This window comes from Cyrtonyx montezumae, unplaced genomic scaffold (assembly GCF_038088225.1).
Source record: "Cyrtonyx montezumae isolate F1298 unplaced genomic scaffold, pur_monq_1.0 scaffold_4, whole genome shotgun sequence".
NCBI lineage: Eukaryota > Metazoa > Chordata > Aves > Galliformes > Odontophoridae > Cyrtonyx > Cyrtonyx montezumae.
The window spans coordinates 15,115,999-15,135,374 of record NW_027072045.1 but is presented as its reverse complement, the minus strand read 5'-3'; the positions used below and the strand labels follow the sequence as shown (position 1 = coordinate 15,135,374).

General features: G+C 38.4%; 1 protein-coding gene across 3 annotated transcripts in view; it reads right to left on the bottom strand.

Moving 5' to 3' along the window:
• Positions 1–4,782: 4,782 nt before the first annotated feature.
• Positions 4,783–19,376, bottom strand: part of MAPK8 (mitogen-activated protein kinase 8) — a 41,629-nt gene continuing 27,035 nt past the window's right edge. Inside the window, exons 6-12 of one of the 3 annotated variants that reach the window (XM_065746211.1) lie at positions 17,364–17,529; positions 14,272–14,343; positions 11,678–11,860; positions 9,908–10,032; positions 8,955–9,018; positions 6,016–6,093; positions 4,783–5,334 (exon numbers count right to left, since the gene is read on the bottom strand). In XM_065746211.1, the coding sequence (XP_065602283.1) occupies positions 5,189–5,334; positions 6,016–6,093; positions 8,955–9,018; positions 9,908–10,032; positions 11,678–11,860; positions 14,272–14,343; positions 17,364–17,529 (834 nt within the window). In that variant the 3' untranslated portion in view covers positions 4,783–5,188. Of the gene's footprint in view, positions 5,340–6,015; positions 6,094–8,954; positions 9,019–9,907; positions 10,033–11,677; positions 11,861–13,845; positions 13,918–14,271; positions 14,344–17,363; positions 17,530–19,376 lie in introns of all 3 variants that reach the window. The other 2 variants (XM_065746210.1, XM_065746213.1) reach the window with 2 other exon arrangements.

Sequence of the window (19,376 nt, the reverse complement as noted above, 5' to 3'; positions counted from 1 at the left end):
TAGCTTACCTCTTCCTACTGCACTGTGGCCCAGCAGCTTCATCACCAGCAGGGCAGGCAGGCTGCAGGTGGTAGCAAAGAAGTAAGAATGGAAGAAACACAGTATTTCTTTGCCTACACATCAGCTCAGACACAAAAGAGAACATGAATTCCATTAAGACATTTCTCAGGAAACACCAGTCCTAACACAACTCTGCTGCAGTCTTACTGTCAAGCCCACGCCGTGTCACTGCAGCCTAGCAATGAAGAAACACTAAATGCATAGTGGTCAAGCTTTTTTTTTTTCCTTTTTTATTTAAAATATCATTATAACCAATTAACATACTAGATAACAATGAATACATTCCAGTGGTGCACATGTAATGACCTATGGCATGAAAGATTGAAAAAAACCACAATGCACTCAGTAATGCCCCACCAACAGCTTATTTGGAGGGAATAAAGGAAAAACAGGAAAGGCATCAAATGCGGGAAAGAAAAACAATAGTTCTCCCAGTATTTTTCATGATGTATCTTCCCCTTAGTATTTCCTGGGACATACCAAAATTAAGAATATACTTTAAAAGGGGCAGAAGGAATGATCACAATCACTAAGGTGGAGTTTTTTGTGTTGTTTTTTTTTTTTTTACTTTCTCAACTTTAGTAATAAAAGTTAAAGAACTCTCAAAAATAGACTAGATATTGGGCCTACAAAAGTAATTCATCTGTATGCAAAGCTTACCCAGAATTATTCCTTTTGTAAAATGTAAAGGATGAGCTGACGTTACCAGTAAGCTATTTTTACCTACAAAACCAGACTACAGTAATAAAATCACCAATCTACAGCTAACACAATATTCTAGATGTTCAGTATTGTACACAAGCTAAATGTTACACACGAACATCTCACGTGAAATCTATAAGAAACATTCCTACTGATATCATCTCAACATTGGCCCAAAGCTCCATTCCCCTAAAGGAAGTGTATTTCTCTATTTCACATTCAGCGTAGTTCCGATAGCAAGGGTTAGCTTTGCTTACTTAGACACGCAGATGGTTTGTGTGAGGTAGATCAAGAAAACCTTGCTTAAAATTTTTATGGCAAAAGTGGAAACGATGTTATCTGACTTACAGCAAACCTACAAAGCAGAGAGATCTGCGTTAGGGAGTAAAAGGGATCAACTGAAATATCATGTAAATCCAGTGCCCGGAACTAAAGGTAAATAAAATGAACTGAAAATTTAGGTAGGCAGCACAGCGTCCTCAAAAATTCCACAAATCCCTCTTTCTGATCCTATGCAGACAGCTCTGTCTCAGCTCCAACCCTCAAACCACACCCAGACAGATGGAGCAGAAATTTAACAGGCAAATGAAACACAGCAGTGTGCAGGAGCTGCTGACAGCAGCACATACCGGATCCCTGCACGGGCAGGAGCCACCTAGCTGTACCAGCTCAGCTCAGCTTCCTTACACAGCGATGAGATTAATGCCATATGATTCAATGCTGAAGCATTATAAATACTAAATGTCAGTCAAGGTGCTGAGTTTTTGCTTTCTAACCCAATAGACTTAATCTTCAGAGAAGCAATTTTCCGTAAAGCAAACCCACGTCAATAACATCCTGCTTGTACAGTGAAGCAGCAGAGGGTGCTGTTGCCACAACCACCTCATTTACAGCTCACTACATCTCAAATTCACACGTGTGTCATTCTGTGTGTGCGTGGCACAGGAAGGCTCACCAGTTTTACACTGACATTACCTTTGCATCCAGCTGGAATTCTCAGCCAGAAAGATACTACTATGCACACAGCACAGTACGATTCCTCTAATCCAGACTCCCAAGCTGCACAGTGCCTGCACAGGGAATAGTGCCTCTTCAGGTTGGCTGAATGAGCAAAGCAGAGGCGGCCTGCACAGTCAGGCTGCTCTGAGGCTGTTCAGCAGATGCTCTGGCACACACAGATCCCAGTTCTGACCCCATCATCCGGCCTCAACAAAAGACATCACAGAACAGAGGTTCAGCACACAGTAACAGTATTAATCTTGCCACCACTGCCTTTCCATCTATTTAAAAACTGAGGAACCTACTTCTGCAAAAGGAGAGGAGCTGTTTTGTTCTTGGAGCCTGCCACAGCTCTGGCCATAGAAGGTGGGAATGAATGGTATTACTGCTCAACTTTTAACCACACTGATGTGAAATCGGGCACAGCTCACTGAAATACAACCCCTACCAACCCCAATGGATTGGAACAGCCCTAGGAGTGGAACACTGCATGCACTTTAGTAAAGCCTGTTGTCATGAAAAGATTTTGAAATCATATACTAAAATAAAGCTTAACATTGCAAGAATAAAATGTTACGGTGTATGAGATGGCATACTAGCTAGCAATAGAATATACAAGAACAGTTGCACTCTCCCCCTTTGCTTGCTACTTGTGGCAGTGTACGACTATCTCTGAAATTGTTTTATATTTCAACAAATAAAAAGAGACATTAAGACTTGTCTGCTCGTGGTAACTTGGTTACTGAGAATCTGATTCACTTGTCTTTCAAATTTGCCTAAAATGCAATTAGCTGGAAGAAAAAAAGGAAGTAGTGCTGCCACGAAGATGATGCCAGAAGTGAACTATGGGCTCCAGCATCCAGAGCTCTGACCTCAGTGAAATAATCACTTTAAATACACTGCAACGGGTTGCAGAGGACAGCCCCAGCCATTCATCAACGCTACTAAAAGAAAAGAAAAACTCAATTCTTCCTAGATGATGAACAAAATGAAGTTAGTACTGATAGCGTGCTGTGGGAATATTAGACTCAGCCCATTTATGTTGAAAGAAAAACAGAACAGAGTAAGATTCACTCAATATGTGTTTTAAAGCCATTTTCCTTTAGGACACTGGAAAGTGATAGCAAAAATTACTGTAATGTTTCCAAATATTTCAGTCACTGCTGCAATCCAAGGGGGTCCAAAATCAATTGAAGTAGGGATTATATTTACCAAACCCTGTTCTGCATAGCATCTACAGGAGCGGGATGTTGATTCTGTCAGTCTGAGCTGCATACACCGGGTTAACGCAAAGTAGTACCGCTCTACAACCAAAACTTGTGGCTTAATTCACAGTTTGAACTTTGATTTAAAAAAATTACAAAATAGACTGTTCTATTGGTCTCTGTTCAAATCGAGCAGATTTTCTGTGTTTCAGTGCGAGGAAAATCCAAAGAAGACCTGCCTGCTCTGAGGTAACATACAATTGGGCAGGATCCCATGAAAGTAATTGCCTCCACGGACGTGGTTCAGGAAGGCAGTACTGAAATACGCGATGCAAACGAGGAAAGCAAAATTACACACACAAACAGCACTTACCAGCAGTCTAGCCAGGCCAGGGAGACAACTGCAGTTTATCAATTTAGTCATCTCTGAGCCATTACCACTCCTTGTACCCTGCATTTGTTTTAAAAAGACATATTAGATATTGAAAATGTTACTGTCACTTCATGTTCCTGGAACCTGCTGCAAGGATCAATTCCCCTTTCCCATTCTAACTACAAAAGACACTAAACCCAATGAAGTGAAGGAACCATGCTGAAGGGCACCAGCCGTTCCTGGATGACCTCTGCAGTCACATTCGCAGCTCGCGCTCTGTGCCTGGCAACACTTCCCTCATTTCTATGCCCATTTTGGTGAGCATTACTAATTTAAGTTCCTCTTTACATCCTAATTCACTACACAAAATATGCATCTACACGTGGCAATCAATTACACAGCCTAGCTGCACTAAAAATCTGCATTTTCCAAAGGAATAAATTCTGAATGATCGTTTAACTCATACATAAACTTATGTCAGTTATAAATCGTTCTGTAAATATAAAATGTAAACAGTTAAAATACTTCTGTGAGGAGCAGCACCATTTTATGTGACTATTTAGTAACTGTTCTACATATTTCAATATATCTTTTGTTTAAAAAGTGTATCAAAACCCAGAGCTTCAGTGCTGAAAACTACTGAATAGTAACGACTTAAAAGGAACCATTACAGGGATTTCTGCTATGCTGGTCTCGTGGTGAAATGAAAGAGATAAATATTAATTTATACAGCACTATTTCCCCCTCCTTTGGATGGCATGTATTGCTCGCTTCATGCATTAGCTCCAGAAATCCTGAGGTTTTCTACCACTTCACGGTTTTCAGCCATCAGTTACTTTTGGTGGAGAAAGAACAGCTGAAGATTTGCCCCTCCTGCATCCATGTCCTTTCCCTTCTCCCCAGAAGCACTCACCTTTGCAGGAAATAGTAGTAAGAAACACAACTCCCACGAATATATACCACATGGAAGTATAGCTACAGCACATTTGTTTTCCCTGTTGGCAGTCTAGACATCCTGGATACACCTTTGTTCCGTGTACAAAAACAGGATACAAGCTAGAAGTAAACAGTTTATTTGCATTGCAATGTATTATTCATGAAATATCCTCTTGTTTTATGGTGAGCAGGAGATTTGGCATGCCACAACTGTGCAGAAGACATCCCACCCCTTTCTTAGGCTAGATGTTTCTGCAGCCTTGAAGATAGGCTTTGCTTTCTTAAGATCATAAAACCATTCAGATGGAATTCCTTTACGAAGGATTGTGTACTGCTTCTCTCATCAAATTCATAATTGTTGCTTTTACTCAAGTATTACAGGCAAGTGGCCAAAAGGAAAGAGCATTTACTCAACTGCCAGCAGCACGCTCCAAAAAGCCTTCAGCTGGCTGCACCCGACTCTCTCTCTTCCTCCACCTCAATACGGACACATGACTGAGCATAAAACTTCAAAGGATATCATGAACAAAACATCGTGAATAAATTCTAATTTAAAAAAATTGAGAACCTATAAAATCTTAAATAATACATGATATGGTAACGACCACGACATTAATGTGTGCTTCGATAAAACAAATCTTACAAATTCAGTAAAAAAAGATCAGCAGCATAATAGTAAAGCAAATATGCAGATTTTAAAACCACAATAAAAATTATCAGGTTTAATATTTTACAGTTAATTACAGCAAAAAAAGTGGCTGCTTTTAACACAACTTACAGTTTAAAATTACAGCACTTTATGATGAATTCTATGATTATTTTTGAAAAAACACTCAAAAATACCACCGAATTTTAAAGGTGCCCTATTAATGACTAAAAGGAATCCCCTCCCACCCCCCAAAAGACCAAGTAGTCATCTACAGCAACCCAGAGGTCCAGCTGAGGTTTCTAGACTGCTGTCTGTATCAGAGGCCAATGTTGGATCTGTTGACATTGAAGACACATCATTGACGGATGACGACGAAGATGGATGCTGGGAGCCACTGATCACTGCTGCACCTGTGCTATGAGAAACAAAACAGCAAATCAGTTGCAGATACAGTTGCACGGCTCAGCACTTGCATTAGTCTGCCTCTTCCTAACAGCCACTACATCTCCCTGCTCTGGCAAGTTTGAAGACATGCATCTCAAGCAACTGTCAACATAAAATCTGCAAGTCCTGAAAATGTGGTGCTTTATGAACGCTACGTCAAGAACCACAGAACTCACGTGGCAGGACACCTGTCAAACTGCAATGAATGCTACTGACTGAAGGTTAAAAATCACAGAGATAACAGTACACAAGCCCAAGGCTGAGGTACCCTACTAAATGCTGAGAACCAAATTAGACTATACCTACATGTCTTGGAAAAGAGAACGGCCTGTTTTTTTCCTCACATCCTCCCACTTAGTCTGGGAAATACCTAACCAGACTATGGCAGTGGAGTGCATACTGAGATCTTCCTACAGGATTGAAATGAAGCACCAATAATTATTTATCAGATTGAGAAAAAGGGATATTCCACCAAATTATGCCAGCTCCATACACTCTGTTCAAATAAGCACAAACTCAAAGAGAATTCTAGAGGTCACAAGGGCCACATTTTTGAGCCAGGTTATAGCTGGATATCTTCAATAGCTTTACGCCCTCCTGACCTACAATTCTATGCAGTTTTGTACTGAGCTTTTATTGTAACCAACCTAAAGGGGCTGGCTGCCCGCGTATAACCCCATTCTTGGTTCTTTCCTCCAGGTCCATGACTTCCTTGTATATCAATTCTGAAAATGCAGTGAAAAAAGGCAGCGAATTAAATTTGCAAAGAAAAAAAAAAACAACTCCTCAATTGACAATTTATATCCCATTACAATGTATATCTAAATTTCTTAGTCCTATTACTGTTTAGAATTAGTTTTGAACAACAGGCTGTAGGTTACAGAATAGGCAAGTGGTGTAATAACATACACTTCTCTCCTGCTGGAGCTACAATAGCCTGACACTCTCAAGAACACACTGACATTGCTCTCACTTTTGTCCAGACAGTCGGGGGACCTGAGGCTAAACTGAGTCTTAATGGCTACTTGGTTTTTATCAATGGCTGCTTTGGTACAGAAGAATCAGGTCAGCAGTCTTCAAAGGATCGTGCAAGCTGTTCTACAGAGGAAGTTTCTCTGTTAATTCATTCTCATCTTTAAAAAGCCTTTTCACACATCGTGTTGTTTTTTTTCATGACGGAGTCAGCCTGAAGATGTGAAAAAATATTCAGAACTCTTTATGATTTAACCTGCCTTTTTCCCCTCAAAGGTATCTGCCTGAAGAAGGTACCCAACCAAGACACACTTGGCAAGCAGTAGTTTCCTTAGGAGAGATCAGGCCACAATCTCTTGGAAGCGACAGGAGCCAAAACCACATCAAATGAGTCCAAACACTCCCAACCCGTATTTGGCACTAAGTTTCCTCTGTAACAACAGGTCACCATGACATGCAATAAGACACTGCGTGTAAATGTAAGAAGCAACTTCACCTCCCTCATCCTCAAATAAAGTTAGCAGTGCTCCTAGAGTGCCTGTAACGTGAGTCATAGAGCCCTGTACAGTGGCCAGAATGTTCCTCAGCTAACGGCAGCCTGTCACCCGGGAAAGACTTCGGCTGCGAATCTTCAGAAGGAGCACTAGAGGAACAGGACTGAACACATTAAATGCAGATCAGAAGAACTGACTCGTCACGCTTCTTATCTGTCATTGGTCAACTCGTGTATGGTTTGGAAGAAAAAAGCATTTAGGAATTGCAACTTCAAGGGCGGTGACAGCGTAAATTCTGTATCGCTTGAAGTACTTAGCTTTTATTTCAGCAATATAACTCCATATCTGCTGCTCAAAAGGGGAACATGTTTGTGTGGAAGGACAGCGAGAGAATTTCCACAATTCTCTTGCTCTCTGCTTTTACAAATTAAATACAAACCATTGGGATTTTAAAAGTTTCTAACACAAAGTGATTGCAAGTGTGGCAGTACTCATGTCCATTACCAGCCAACACAATGAAACTGTCAAAAATACCCCATGAAATATTTTTCCTCCTATACCAGAAAGGCTATATACCAAGCTGACATTCCTTCCTAAACTTTTTCAGTACGAAGCATTAGATCTGTCAGTGCACTAAATTCTTGCTGAAAGCATCCTTCACATCTCTCTGGATCCACTGAAGCTCAGGAGTACCACTAATCCTATTTAAAACACACAAAGCACAACGAACTCAATGAAGTATCTGAGATAGCCCAAGCAAGCATCCTAAACAAAAGCAACTTGCTAAGACTAAGTGAGAATGGTTATGGTCTAAAGCACTTAAATGCATCTTGAAGACAGGCTCTCAAGAAGTAACTAGCACTTCACACTGAGAGGGCTACACACCTGCTCTAAGCTCAGTGAACAAAGGAACCAGCAATTCAGGCTTTTGTTCTGCCTTTCAGTTAGGAATAACCAGTACCAATTCTGGAACAAACAAAGTCCTCTGATACGTTAAATCATATGATGAAGGACTGCAGTAGTCCAAAAGAAAGGCATTTTTTTTACAGTGCATAGGCTCGTTAGTACAGTGGTGACAACAAAAGAGTAATACATTTTTAGAGGGCAGTTCAGTATTGTACTCTTACAGTAACTCAATCATTTACTCACATAAAGATTCTAACAAAAGTAATAAGTGATTTCTGAAGAAGTATAAGGGCACACTATCATCTGAATTGTTAACAGCAGCAAAGGAAAATATTGATTTCATATAATACATATATTAAAGATTTCTCCACTAGAAGTAGAAATTTCATTTCTCTTAAAGCTAGTCTCCATAGGTTTTCAAAGCACAGTGACTGTCTCTTAGTTTATAAAGTCCAAGGTGTACAGAAGGTTATGGCAAGGTTATGGATTACAATACATCAAATGCCAACTGATGCAGAGGCAGATGGCATCTTGTCATAGCACTAGGACCTCTGCAGTAGCACATTTTTTTAGAAGCAATTTCCAAATGAAACTAAAGCTTTACATTCCAAGATGGTCCCCTTGTGCTTGATAAGTATGAAGGAAAAAACAGATACAAAACCAGTCCCGAAATCTAAAGCTCAAATTCTTAGAGGTAATGCTTAACGTCATACTCTGAAACGTTCCACACTTCAGCCCCAGCTACTTTCCCAGGACCCTATATACAAAACCACTGCTATCTCCCACATGAGCTACAACCTCACTATCTCTTTCCCACTGCTAGCACTCCTTATGGCTTCCTCTATCTGGACAAATTATGCTAGCACGCTAATATTCAGACTTACAGTGCTCCAACTCCTTCATCCTTTTTTATCTGTAACAGTTTTGTCCAGAAGTGTTTCCCTTCCTAAAAATGGTGCTTTACCATTTGCAAAAGGTGACTGAAATGAGCAGGCCTTCAGCCAAATAAATTTCAACTCCCTACAAAGACTCATCACCTCTATAGGAAGTGTTTAGTATCCTGACAACCAAGAGCTCGTGAAGCACTGATTTATTCTCTCACCATTCCAAGCAGTTTAGGTATTTACTATTTATGTTACTCAGAAGACTCTTAGCAAATCTAGGAGCCCAGCTATGTTAAAACCCTTTAGGATATGTAAAAAGATCATTCTTACCTTTCCATTCTTCTATTGTGTGCTCCCTCTCATCTAATTGCTTATCTGGTATCTTTGGTGGAGGCTGAAAAACAAAACTAACTCACGATAAAGCAATCAAAGGGGGTAGAAGAACAGAATAAATGGAAAATGGAAATAAGATGTTCAGAATAAGAACCTGATTTAAAAATACTGCATTTACAAGGTCAAATCATCTCTCATACTTCGCTCATTTTCTAGATGCTGCTTTGTGTTTTAAACTTGTTCTAATTAGCTCTTTTGTGAATATTAGTGTATTAATTAAAACAGAAACCGATCGGGCTGGTAACAGAGCTCCTAACTGCAGTGCTCTCAAGCACAAGGAGCCCTTTTTACCTATTTAGAGTTAATTTATCATTTTCTCTCTAGATAGAATAGATCAGCAGAATTCTAATTGCACCAGTAACATTACACATCTTCTCCCGTTCTTAGCAGGCCATCAGCAACTTACTTTCTCATGAAAATAATGAGGTTTTTTTTTCTCATAAACTAAAGTTATTTTTTAAAGAAAGATTTTCAGTTAATCTCTTTGTTCATTACTGTCAATAATACAAAACTTGAGAACTTGTACTCAGATTTTGCTGAAACCCTGGTTTGTTAGTTTAAGAGTACCATCAACTGCTCTAAGTAATTAAAGTATTCCTCTTGTCCAGGAATCCTATATCACAAGCAATTAAACCATGCTGAAACAGCTGCAATGCAATAAATCAGAACTCTGTATCAGAGACTTCAAATTCATTGCTCCATGTCTAGGAATTTATATATACAACCAATTCTAATGAACATGTCAATAAAAATGAGTACTGCTCAGTTAAGCTTCTAGTGAAACATGCAGCTCATGAAGCAGTCTTCTCTGAAGCAGTTACACAGAGCATCAAAACAAGTTTGCTTTGATAGGAGATCTTCCTCATCGGAGACCTAAAGTGAGAACTTACAGCTTCGGCTTCTGACGGATCATACCAAACATTGATGTACGGGTGCTGGAGGGCTTCATCCACAGAAATCCTTTTAGAGGCATCTATAACCAGCATTTTTGATAACAAATCCCTTGCTTGACTTGCTGCAAAAGGGAAAATTTTGACTTAGACAAGTGCCACATGCACATAACAGTACTTCAAAGCTCACTAAGAGCACTTAAATAACAAACTCCATTTTATTATTTATACAACCCTCACACTATTATAGGTTTAAGAAAATGGTGTATTTGATGAAAGTAGTAAAATGAAGAGACAAACATTTTGGAAACGATTTATGACTGTGTACTGTTTGGAAAAATAAATAGATAAACATTCCAAAGGTGACAGTTCAACAGCAACTATGCATAATCCTCCTACAAGCAGGCAAGGGAACACCAACAGCAGAACGTTTCTTACTTATCAAGCTTGGTACTGGGACAAAAATTCTTACATAGTAATTTAAAAAGAGAATAGGAGCTAGGCAACTAACAGAAAACTGGAAAATAAGCTGTAACACAGAGTTCTTTATAAAAATGGATGACTGAGGAGAAGTGGACATCAACAAATAACTCCTCCTTACTTTTTTTTTTTTTAATATCTCTCTATTTTCTTTCTCAGAAAAACAGAGTAGAGCAAGAAAGAACCCTTTAATTTTGCTTAAACAAAGATTGGCTGAAAGATGAGAAAGGATAACCTCCAGCTAGGAGCAAAATCTTTACAGGCTAAACACAGACAAGAGACAAAATGCAATAAAAAGAAAACAAAAACAAAACCAATACAAATACACTGAAGACAAATAGTATGGAACTGGTGCTGAATCAGCTGGATGGACACAGTATGCTACAAAGCCATCAAGTCACTTCTATGCAACATCTGACTGCAACACTGCAACTTCTAGCAACCTCTTATTTCAGTTAGCTAAGTTCCCTTTTAGAAAGCGATATTCAAATTCAACTAGATGCTGAAGTCATCACTATGAAGATTGAAAGTAATTGCACAAAGTAATAACATTTCACCAGATTGGAGAGATAATGCTTTTGAAATGCTCGGAAGATAAATGCTGAAGAAGGAAAAGCACTGGCTGTGATGATCCAAAAGGACATAACACTTAAAGTATGTTACGAGTTTCAAGGTATAGCTGAGATTTGTATTCTGTTAAATTAGTTTTCCATGGGCAAAGTATTTATATATAGCAAACAGGACAATCTTGGATAAGGAGGAAGAAGAAATGAACGTATCAGGTTGCATGTTTGCAGCACGTAATAGCTAGTATGATTAAAGCAAGGTGCACTAAGGAAGCTGTATAAACCATGTTCAAGTAAAACCAACTACACATCACAGTTTAAATACGAAGGATTCACAGAGGTGAATTCTAAACATCTGCAGTATTCCATTTTCCCCATGGATCAAGCCCAGCCACAAAGGCCTTACCACAGCCTCATCAAATGACAGATGTATTCACCAGGGTTTCAGTACACTCTGCCCCTGGGCATGGCATCCTTACCTGCTGGCAGTACAGCCTTAGCTGGAGTAGCAGTGGACAAGCACCTATTAACCCACTCTAAGAATATGAGAAAGCAACAGTAACTAAACCTTGGCACTTCCATCTGCTCCCATTACATAAATATTGTAACACTTAAATCCTTAGCAGGATGATTTTATAATGAACAAAACCAAGATGCATTTCTATTCAGTATGACACTGTTTAAAAAATGTTTATATATATATAACACAGAAGACAGACCTTACCTTTAAGTTTGTTGTGTTCAGAATCAGCTGGGAAAAGGACATCTGGAAAGAGTTTCTCAAAGCTATATCCAGCATACTTGGGTCTGTTCTCCACGTAAGTTCGAACTGTGGGCTGTAATTTCTTCATAAATTCAGGGCACGGTGTTCCTAGCTGCTCTATAACTTTATTCCATTGATCAATATCTAAGGTTACACAGCTAAGAAAAACAGTGGCTAATTTTCAGCTAAAAGTTATGTTAAAATCACACGAAATATCCAAAAGAGAAAAACAGAAAATTACTGTAAAAGTTCATCAATAATTAGGAGTGTCTTCTTAGAGAAAACAGTGAAGCAAAGCAAGACTGCATCTGAGCAGCAAAGGCAACATGTATTTTACTTGAAATCATAAGAATTAACTGGCAAAGGATATGCTTCTGCAAAACAGAGAAAGTTAAAAGGCTCCCAAAATTTCTTAAACTCGAATGAAAGTGTTTGTGTTTTTCTTAAAGACATTCTGTAGAAGAATTAGCTTCCTGATCTAAACTGGTATTCACAGTACTCCAACTACAAAGCATCATTAAGGAACTGGAGAGAATACAGGTCTCCTCATACAGGTGCTTTGTCCTTCTGCCTCACCCAGTAACTCGACTGAGCTCTGGACTCTACAAATGAGCCATCTCACACTGACAGAACAATGCACAGCACCACGGCCACATGAAGGATTAAATCCTGGCACATACAGGTCAACAACAATTTTGTCAGTGTCTTCAATGAAGGGTGAAAGGTTTTCTAGGCCGAGGAAGGAACATCTTACCTGAAAAGTTTACACCAGTTAGGGGACATCAGCCAGTTCATGGCAGAAGAATTTAATACATGCTACTAAACAAAAGAAAGCAAAACAAAAATCGGCTCAGGAATTTCTAGTTGCAGATGGTTACATACTGGGAGAGAGCTTCAGTAAAATTTCATGTCTGCTTATTTCACTCATATAGTCTCCCCATCACTGTGTTTTTGGCTACTGCCAAGGACTAGACACTGTGCTCCCTAAGCCCTCAGGTGGATCAGCAGGCCCTCTCTTATGTTCTTAAAACTTCAAGGATTTTCAAGTTCTAGAATGCTTTAGCACAGGTCTTGAAGGAAAAATGAAAAAGGGTACTGCCTGAATGGAAACGTCATGCTAGCAACCCAACTTCATAAAGCTAGCACGGTGCAGCTAAGGCAGTGACAGGGCCAGGAGAGAATATGGACTCCCTGGACCTCCTCATCGTGCCCCAAAACCTTTACCCAGTCCTCACACCCATGCAGTAACGTATTGATTTGTAAACAATTAACCTGCAGCAAAAGCAGGAAAGATTTCTGATGGCATCTAACAGGAGAACTACTAGAAAGACAAGTAAGATGCCAAATTCCAATTAGACTTCCATCAATTTCAGTGAGGACCCGGAGTTTTCAGCTCTGTTTGCTTGTAGCAGATCCTTTGTCTGAAGCATTTGCTCACATGACCACCCACGCAGACACCACTGAGCCACTCATGGAATAGAAAGAGAGGAGCACCAGATATTTCTGAAAGCTCTTTGCAGGATCATTTCTGTGTACAAAAATAATAATAAAAAAAAACAACCTCCAGAGGACAATCGTTTAAGCTGGTTAGGATTTTTTTGTAAGCATCTTCCATAAAACATGAAAAAAACCCAAACCAATGGCTAATGTGCTTGGGTACCAAACAGATTACATAGAAATGAGCTCCAAAGCAAAAACCAATGCATGTGAACCAGTAAAACACCACCTCAACAAACAAACAAAATGTCTGTCTAAATATGACAACACCCAGAACCAATGGATAGACACTATATCAAATTGAAAACAAACAAACAAAACAGGAAAAAGGAATAATAAGCCTGCTCACCCACAACGTATTCTGTTCACCCTGCTACAGTTCCTCCCTTAGCATTGATTTCTAAACTGCCATACACGTTAAAGCTATCTGTGCTGCTGTTTTGCTCTAAGTGTACAACTGTAGATAGCTCTGCAGCAACCTGGAACCAAAATTAGGAACTTGCAAGTGGCATTTTGAAAAGGCAGTTCAAAAAGCAGTATTTTAAAAATTAGATCCACCTTAACCTGGAACTAAATCGTTGCAGTATCTTTTGACCTTTCCAAACTACTTCCTAGGCCAAAGGTAAGGATACGATCTGTACCAGGAAATAAAACACCACCTTTGATCATTTCTCCCATGATGCACCCAACTGACCAAATGTCAACTGAAAACAAAATGCAATGATATTAACAGAAAAGATAGTCATTAAAATAAAGGAAATAAAAATATCTAGACGCACACATACATGAAGTGACTATAAAAAGCATGTGCAGTGAAAGTGAGTGAAGGTGAACGTACACTATCTACAGGACCAGCAGAGACTATGTCCTACTGCTAGGTGCAGCCTGAGTTAAAATGAAGTCCTTAATTTTTTTTTCCAGTGTTATTGCAAGAAAAATTCATGTCCATTTAATAAAAAAAAAAAAAATTGTACAATGTGCATTTTCATGACATAACATCAATAAAAAGGTTAATCACTTCCTAACTAATTCAACCTGCTGCAGCAGCACAAGGATACAGTCCCTTCCTGGAAAGAGGATTTTGTGGCAAACCATTTCGCCCATAATGCACCCCACAGACCATAAATCCACTATGTTTGTAGCACAAAAAGAAGGAAAAGCAAAGCAAACGGTCATTTAAAATTAAAAGAAGCATAACATGACTGCATTCTATAAACTGCAGAGACAGCACAGGAAGAAGAGCAAGTCTATATATTAATCAATGAAACCACTTTTAAGAACACAGTATATAAGGATTAGCTTTTAACTGTCTCAAATACAAGGCAGAAAACCATCCTTTTGTTTAACACAGTGCAAGAGCAAGAGCTGTAGCAGAGAGAGATATACACGAACCAAGCAGAGTAACGTCCACCTTCAAGTTCTGAGGCTTGCAAAGCTCTGCCAATAGAACACGTTGGATCTCCAAGACAAATCCATTGAAATTGTTTTCATTGCAGTTATAGAAATGATTCTGGGAGTAGTAAACTAAAATGACCTTTCAAAATACAGGGTACCTGAATAGTTAATACGTTCAGAAATTAGTTATTACGTAGGAATTAATGTTTGCCATCAAGTATTTCCTGTAAATCAGATTACCATGCATATCTCTCTCCTCTTAAATAAGAAGCAAATACAATCAGTAAAAGATCACTTAGAATTTTAGAGGATCAGTTAATGACAATATTAGTATGTTCCTAAGAGATTTGCAGTTAAAATTCTTGGGTTTAAAAATATTTCTCTAGTTACGTTGAAATAACGTACAAACAAAAAACTCAATAGCAGTGTTTTTTTTTGTACAAAAGATTATTCTCTATATCTTAAAATAAATCATTCAGAAGATATACTCATAGATGCACAAGTTTACTTTTTACAGGTATGTCAATTTTTCCACAGTTGCATCAGAGATACCGTTAATTCTGTATGCAAACATTATCTTGATATCATAACTGTTATTTTATCATCTGTATTATGATGAATACTTTTATGTCAAATATGAGACTAGAATTTCAGTTAAGCAGAAAAGAAGGGGATTCAAATGAGAAAAACTATATAGCAAAAAATCACATGTAAAAGTTGTGAGGGAGCTAAACAATTTCAAGCAGACAACATTGCTTCTCATTGAAAACATTCCCTCCTTCTTATGTAGTAAGTTCCTCTAAAATAGTATTTAAATTGTATGGTAAGAGATCACAACTGTACATATTAATAGGTCAAAATTAAGGGCCTGGTTCATTTAAAAATGATTTATGATTAGTATTATTTTCTCTTTAAAACGCTTTTCAAAAGTTTACACATTCCACTGCTTTCACAAACCAAAATAACACTCAAATCTATCGTAAATAATGTGTCCAACATGAGGAAAATGCTTCCCATAACAGCATGGAAAAGTCTGGTATGGGAAATAACATGAGTCAACGATCTATCTTCATGCATCAGAAGACTTCAGGGGCTAACAAAAACATTAAATACAATTCCTCTGTTTAACCTACACAACAGAACAAATGTAGCACTTAACTCTATCATCTGTTTGTTGGGGCTGCTCACTCATACTCTTTTTTTTTTTAATTGCAGATTTCTTATGTGCATACATAGTACCGAAGACTACTGCTCTCCAGTATGTATCTCAGTCATCAGTACATGTATAGCAATCCCACCTCATCTTGTCTGAAGGGGAAGTTCAGCAGGGAACTGAAAGAGCATGAAGATGCCAGATGACCCTCCTTTAAACGTTAGTCTTGTTAATTTTCAATATTTAATTCTACATTAAAAGTAGTTAAAAAAAAAAAAGTAACTTACACTTGCTTCACTCAACCTCTGTCTTTAAAGTAACAGAAAAAATAGCCAACTGAGGAGGCCATTTGGAAGAGTGTACACCCTGTCTGGCAGACTAATGACCCAAACACAAACATAAATCACAGACTTGCAAAAAAGACCTATTCTCATTCCTTTGAGCTGGCTTCTTCCATTGTCACAGTGATGGGAGTTGCTCTTCCTGGCTTTCATAAACAATAACAATAAAGAAATCAGTCTCTACGAACGTGACAGTTTCTATATGACCTGAACTTGCTCTAATGCTATTCAGTTGCCAGGGAAGTCTGCAGACTACATTAAGAACCCTGAAAAACACTGTAAGGCCCAGTTGTGCCTGTAACCAGAGAAGTCACACCCCTCACCTCATTCAGGAGAGGGCTAACAAAGCCTCCAGCACTGCAGCACCTCCTGAGGCTTACTGGGGGACTAATAGATAATGGGTTTAAAAGACACTCAGCAAACGGTGACCCTTGTGCACCACACCTGCCTGAGGCAGAAGCAGCAAGTGAGGTGATCTGACAGCAGATCAATGAAATGGCAGCAGAACTGGAGCCATAAAGAGATCTTCAGGAAACACGTGTTCCATTGGTTTCCTAAAGGATACTAGGCGTCCATTTAGAAGATGGTGTGATTTTTCCTCCAGTGCTAAATGCCTTCCTTATATTCTTAGAGGATATCGAAAAACAGAGGGCCAAAGACAGAGTGTAAGGAGGAGTGAAATTTAAGCAAGCAGAGGGACAAATAAACAAATTTCCCTGGAACTCACCATGGAGCTCAAAGAATCTGTAGGGCTTCTTAATGGCGCTCTGCATTTTATTTCAGCAGAATCATTTAAGAACTTCGTGTGACAGTTTTAAAGTGGTCTGGTTTTAATAAAAATAATGCCACGGTAGGTGGCTTGAGCTTGCTTGTTCTTGAATGGCTTTACAGGATATAGGTCTTTAAACATTGAATTTGGGACATGCAACTGCAATTTATCTCCTCATCTGGAAAAAAATCAAAGGTATGTTTTGATAATGCATATTAAGAAAATATATTTCCATTTCTTCATGAAGGAAAATAAATCTACCAAGCAGTACACTTAAATTTTTAAACAAACAAGGCCCTCAATTTTTTCTCCTATTAAATGTAGACATTATTAATGGAATTAGATAAATAAATTGGTGTACCCGGAATCTGCATTTTGGTCACATGCCTAATTTACAAAATTTTTACATCTTGAAAAAAACATTAAACATGTAAAATGTGGCGTGCCAAACAAAAAATAAAGCTATGCCAAAGAAAGACTATATTTGCTGACCGTTTTCTTTGTATCCCATCCCTAGGATGACCTCTGGTGCTCTGTAGTAACGAGTCACTACATAAGGCGTCATCATAAAACTAGTTCCTGCAGTTCTGGCCAGTCCAAAGTCAAGAATCTTCAAAGTGCAGTCTGACTTTACTACTATATTACTGGGCTTTAAGTCCTTTGAAAAGAAACATCATATATGACTGCTAAGACAAGCACAAAGTACTCGTTGGTTCACATTTTTAAAAGATAATACTGCTAACATTTAACCCCACATATATGACCAGGTTATTTCTGTAACTGCAGTTCATTTTTCCCCTTGCATTAATCCATATGCATTCGGCAGACTATAGAACTAATTCCCTTCTGTGCTTGTAGATTCATATAGCAATTAAAGAAGGAAAATACAACTAGTGCTACCAGATACGCTAGCAATGTGTGAAATAAATTGAGGTTAGTATGAAATGTTAGCTCTGAGAAAAGGTCTAGGAACTGCTCACTGGAACACCAGCTATTACTACAATGCAGAGCACAAGTAATGTGACAATTGCAATAATCACCACAATATAAAAATCATTAGAATTATAACATAAAGGCAAAAAGCAAAAGATTTCTTTGCTGACTGGGGCTGCATTACCTCTTTTGAACCAGTGCAGATATTTCTCTGAACAGGAAGGAAATGCTCGTGCTCAAATAGACTTAACTTCCCATTTAAGATTTGGTTCACATTATACCAAGTTTGGTGACCAAACATAAAAAGGTACCAGTGAAAAACTGCCAGTAAAATTAAAAATTATATGCTTTCAGAGGTTGGTATTTGGGATTTTGGTTAATTTTACTCTCTTCGTTTCAACTCTAAAATTATAACAGCAATAGGGGCTTTGCAATGTCTACACAGACATTCTCAGTCATTACCTCAGGATATCTTACACACACCTGAATGTCACAGAGCAATTATTACAAGCAGAGCAGGTTCAGAATACCTTTGTCACCACAAAATCATTCATAACACAAGCCATCTCATACAAGGTCAGATCCTTTCTGGCTACCTCTACCAGGATTAATGAGACAAAACAACACGATGTGGCAGTACTTTAGCTGTGGGCATTTGATAACTAGACCTTTCTTTCATTATTTCTTAAAGATGCAAACGTGGGAATTTGTAAGATTTTCATTTGTACCTGTACGTCTTTCAGGAAGATGCTCAGAGCTAAGCTGCACTGAAGACAGGGAGGAAACCAAAAAAGAAAATCAAGGTTTTGGAACAGTAAAATTTTAATGGGTCATCGAATGTCTTGCATACTTACATATTCACACACACTTCCAAATCAAATGCACAAAGACTCCAAAGACAACTTTGGCTTAAAAGATTCTTAAATGCCATGAATAAATTCAAGTATTATAAGGCATTTCAGCTATTCAATATGCATATTTCAGATTTTGCTACAATCTTGTTTATTATAAGCTTTATTTTTGTGAAAATCTATTATCTGGAGGATGTTCATTGAAGAATCCCAGGTGCGTGCTGCTAGTATTAACTGTATTTGTCCACCCCAAAGCTACAGGATCAACACTGAAAATGTTAAATAGATTTTCCCCTGGCAAGAGGAAAAATACTGAAAACAAAATGTAAAATTTAAAGAGCACTCTCCATCTTTGATTTCTGAACGCTGTGTTTCTTGTGAAGCCCAGGAGCATGTTTTCTTGCAGAATACAGAATTCCTGTTGTTAAAGTGATGGAGGCATGCGTTGACTTACACTGCATTTCAAATTCATGCAAGACCAACACCTCATGTTTTAAATACATGAGGACTCAAAAGTTCCTGTGAGAGCAATTAACTTTGCTAGGCTGTACAAATACACCCAGAACCTATAGCAGAAGACATATAATCTAACCTCAAAATTGTAAAATATCACTGCCTAAAAATCAGAGTTATTCATAGCAGTCTCTCCATTTGTCAGGCATATGTGGTATCCCTAGGAAGTAACTCGTTTTTTATCAGATAAGTTTTTTGGAGATTCTTT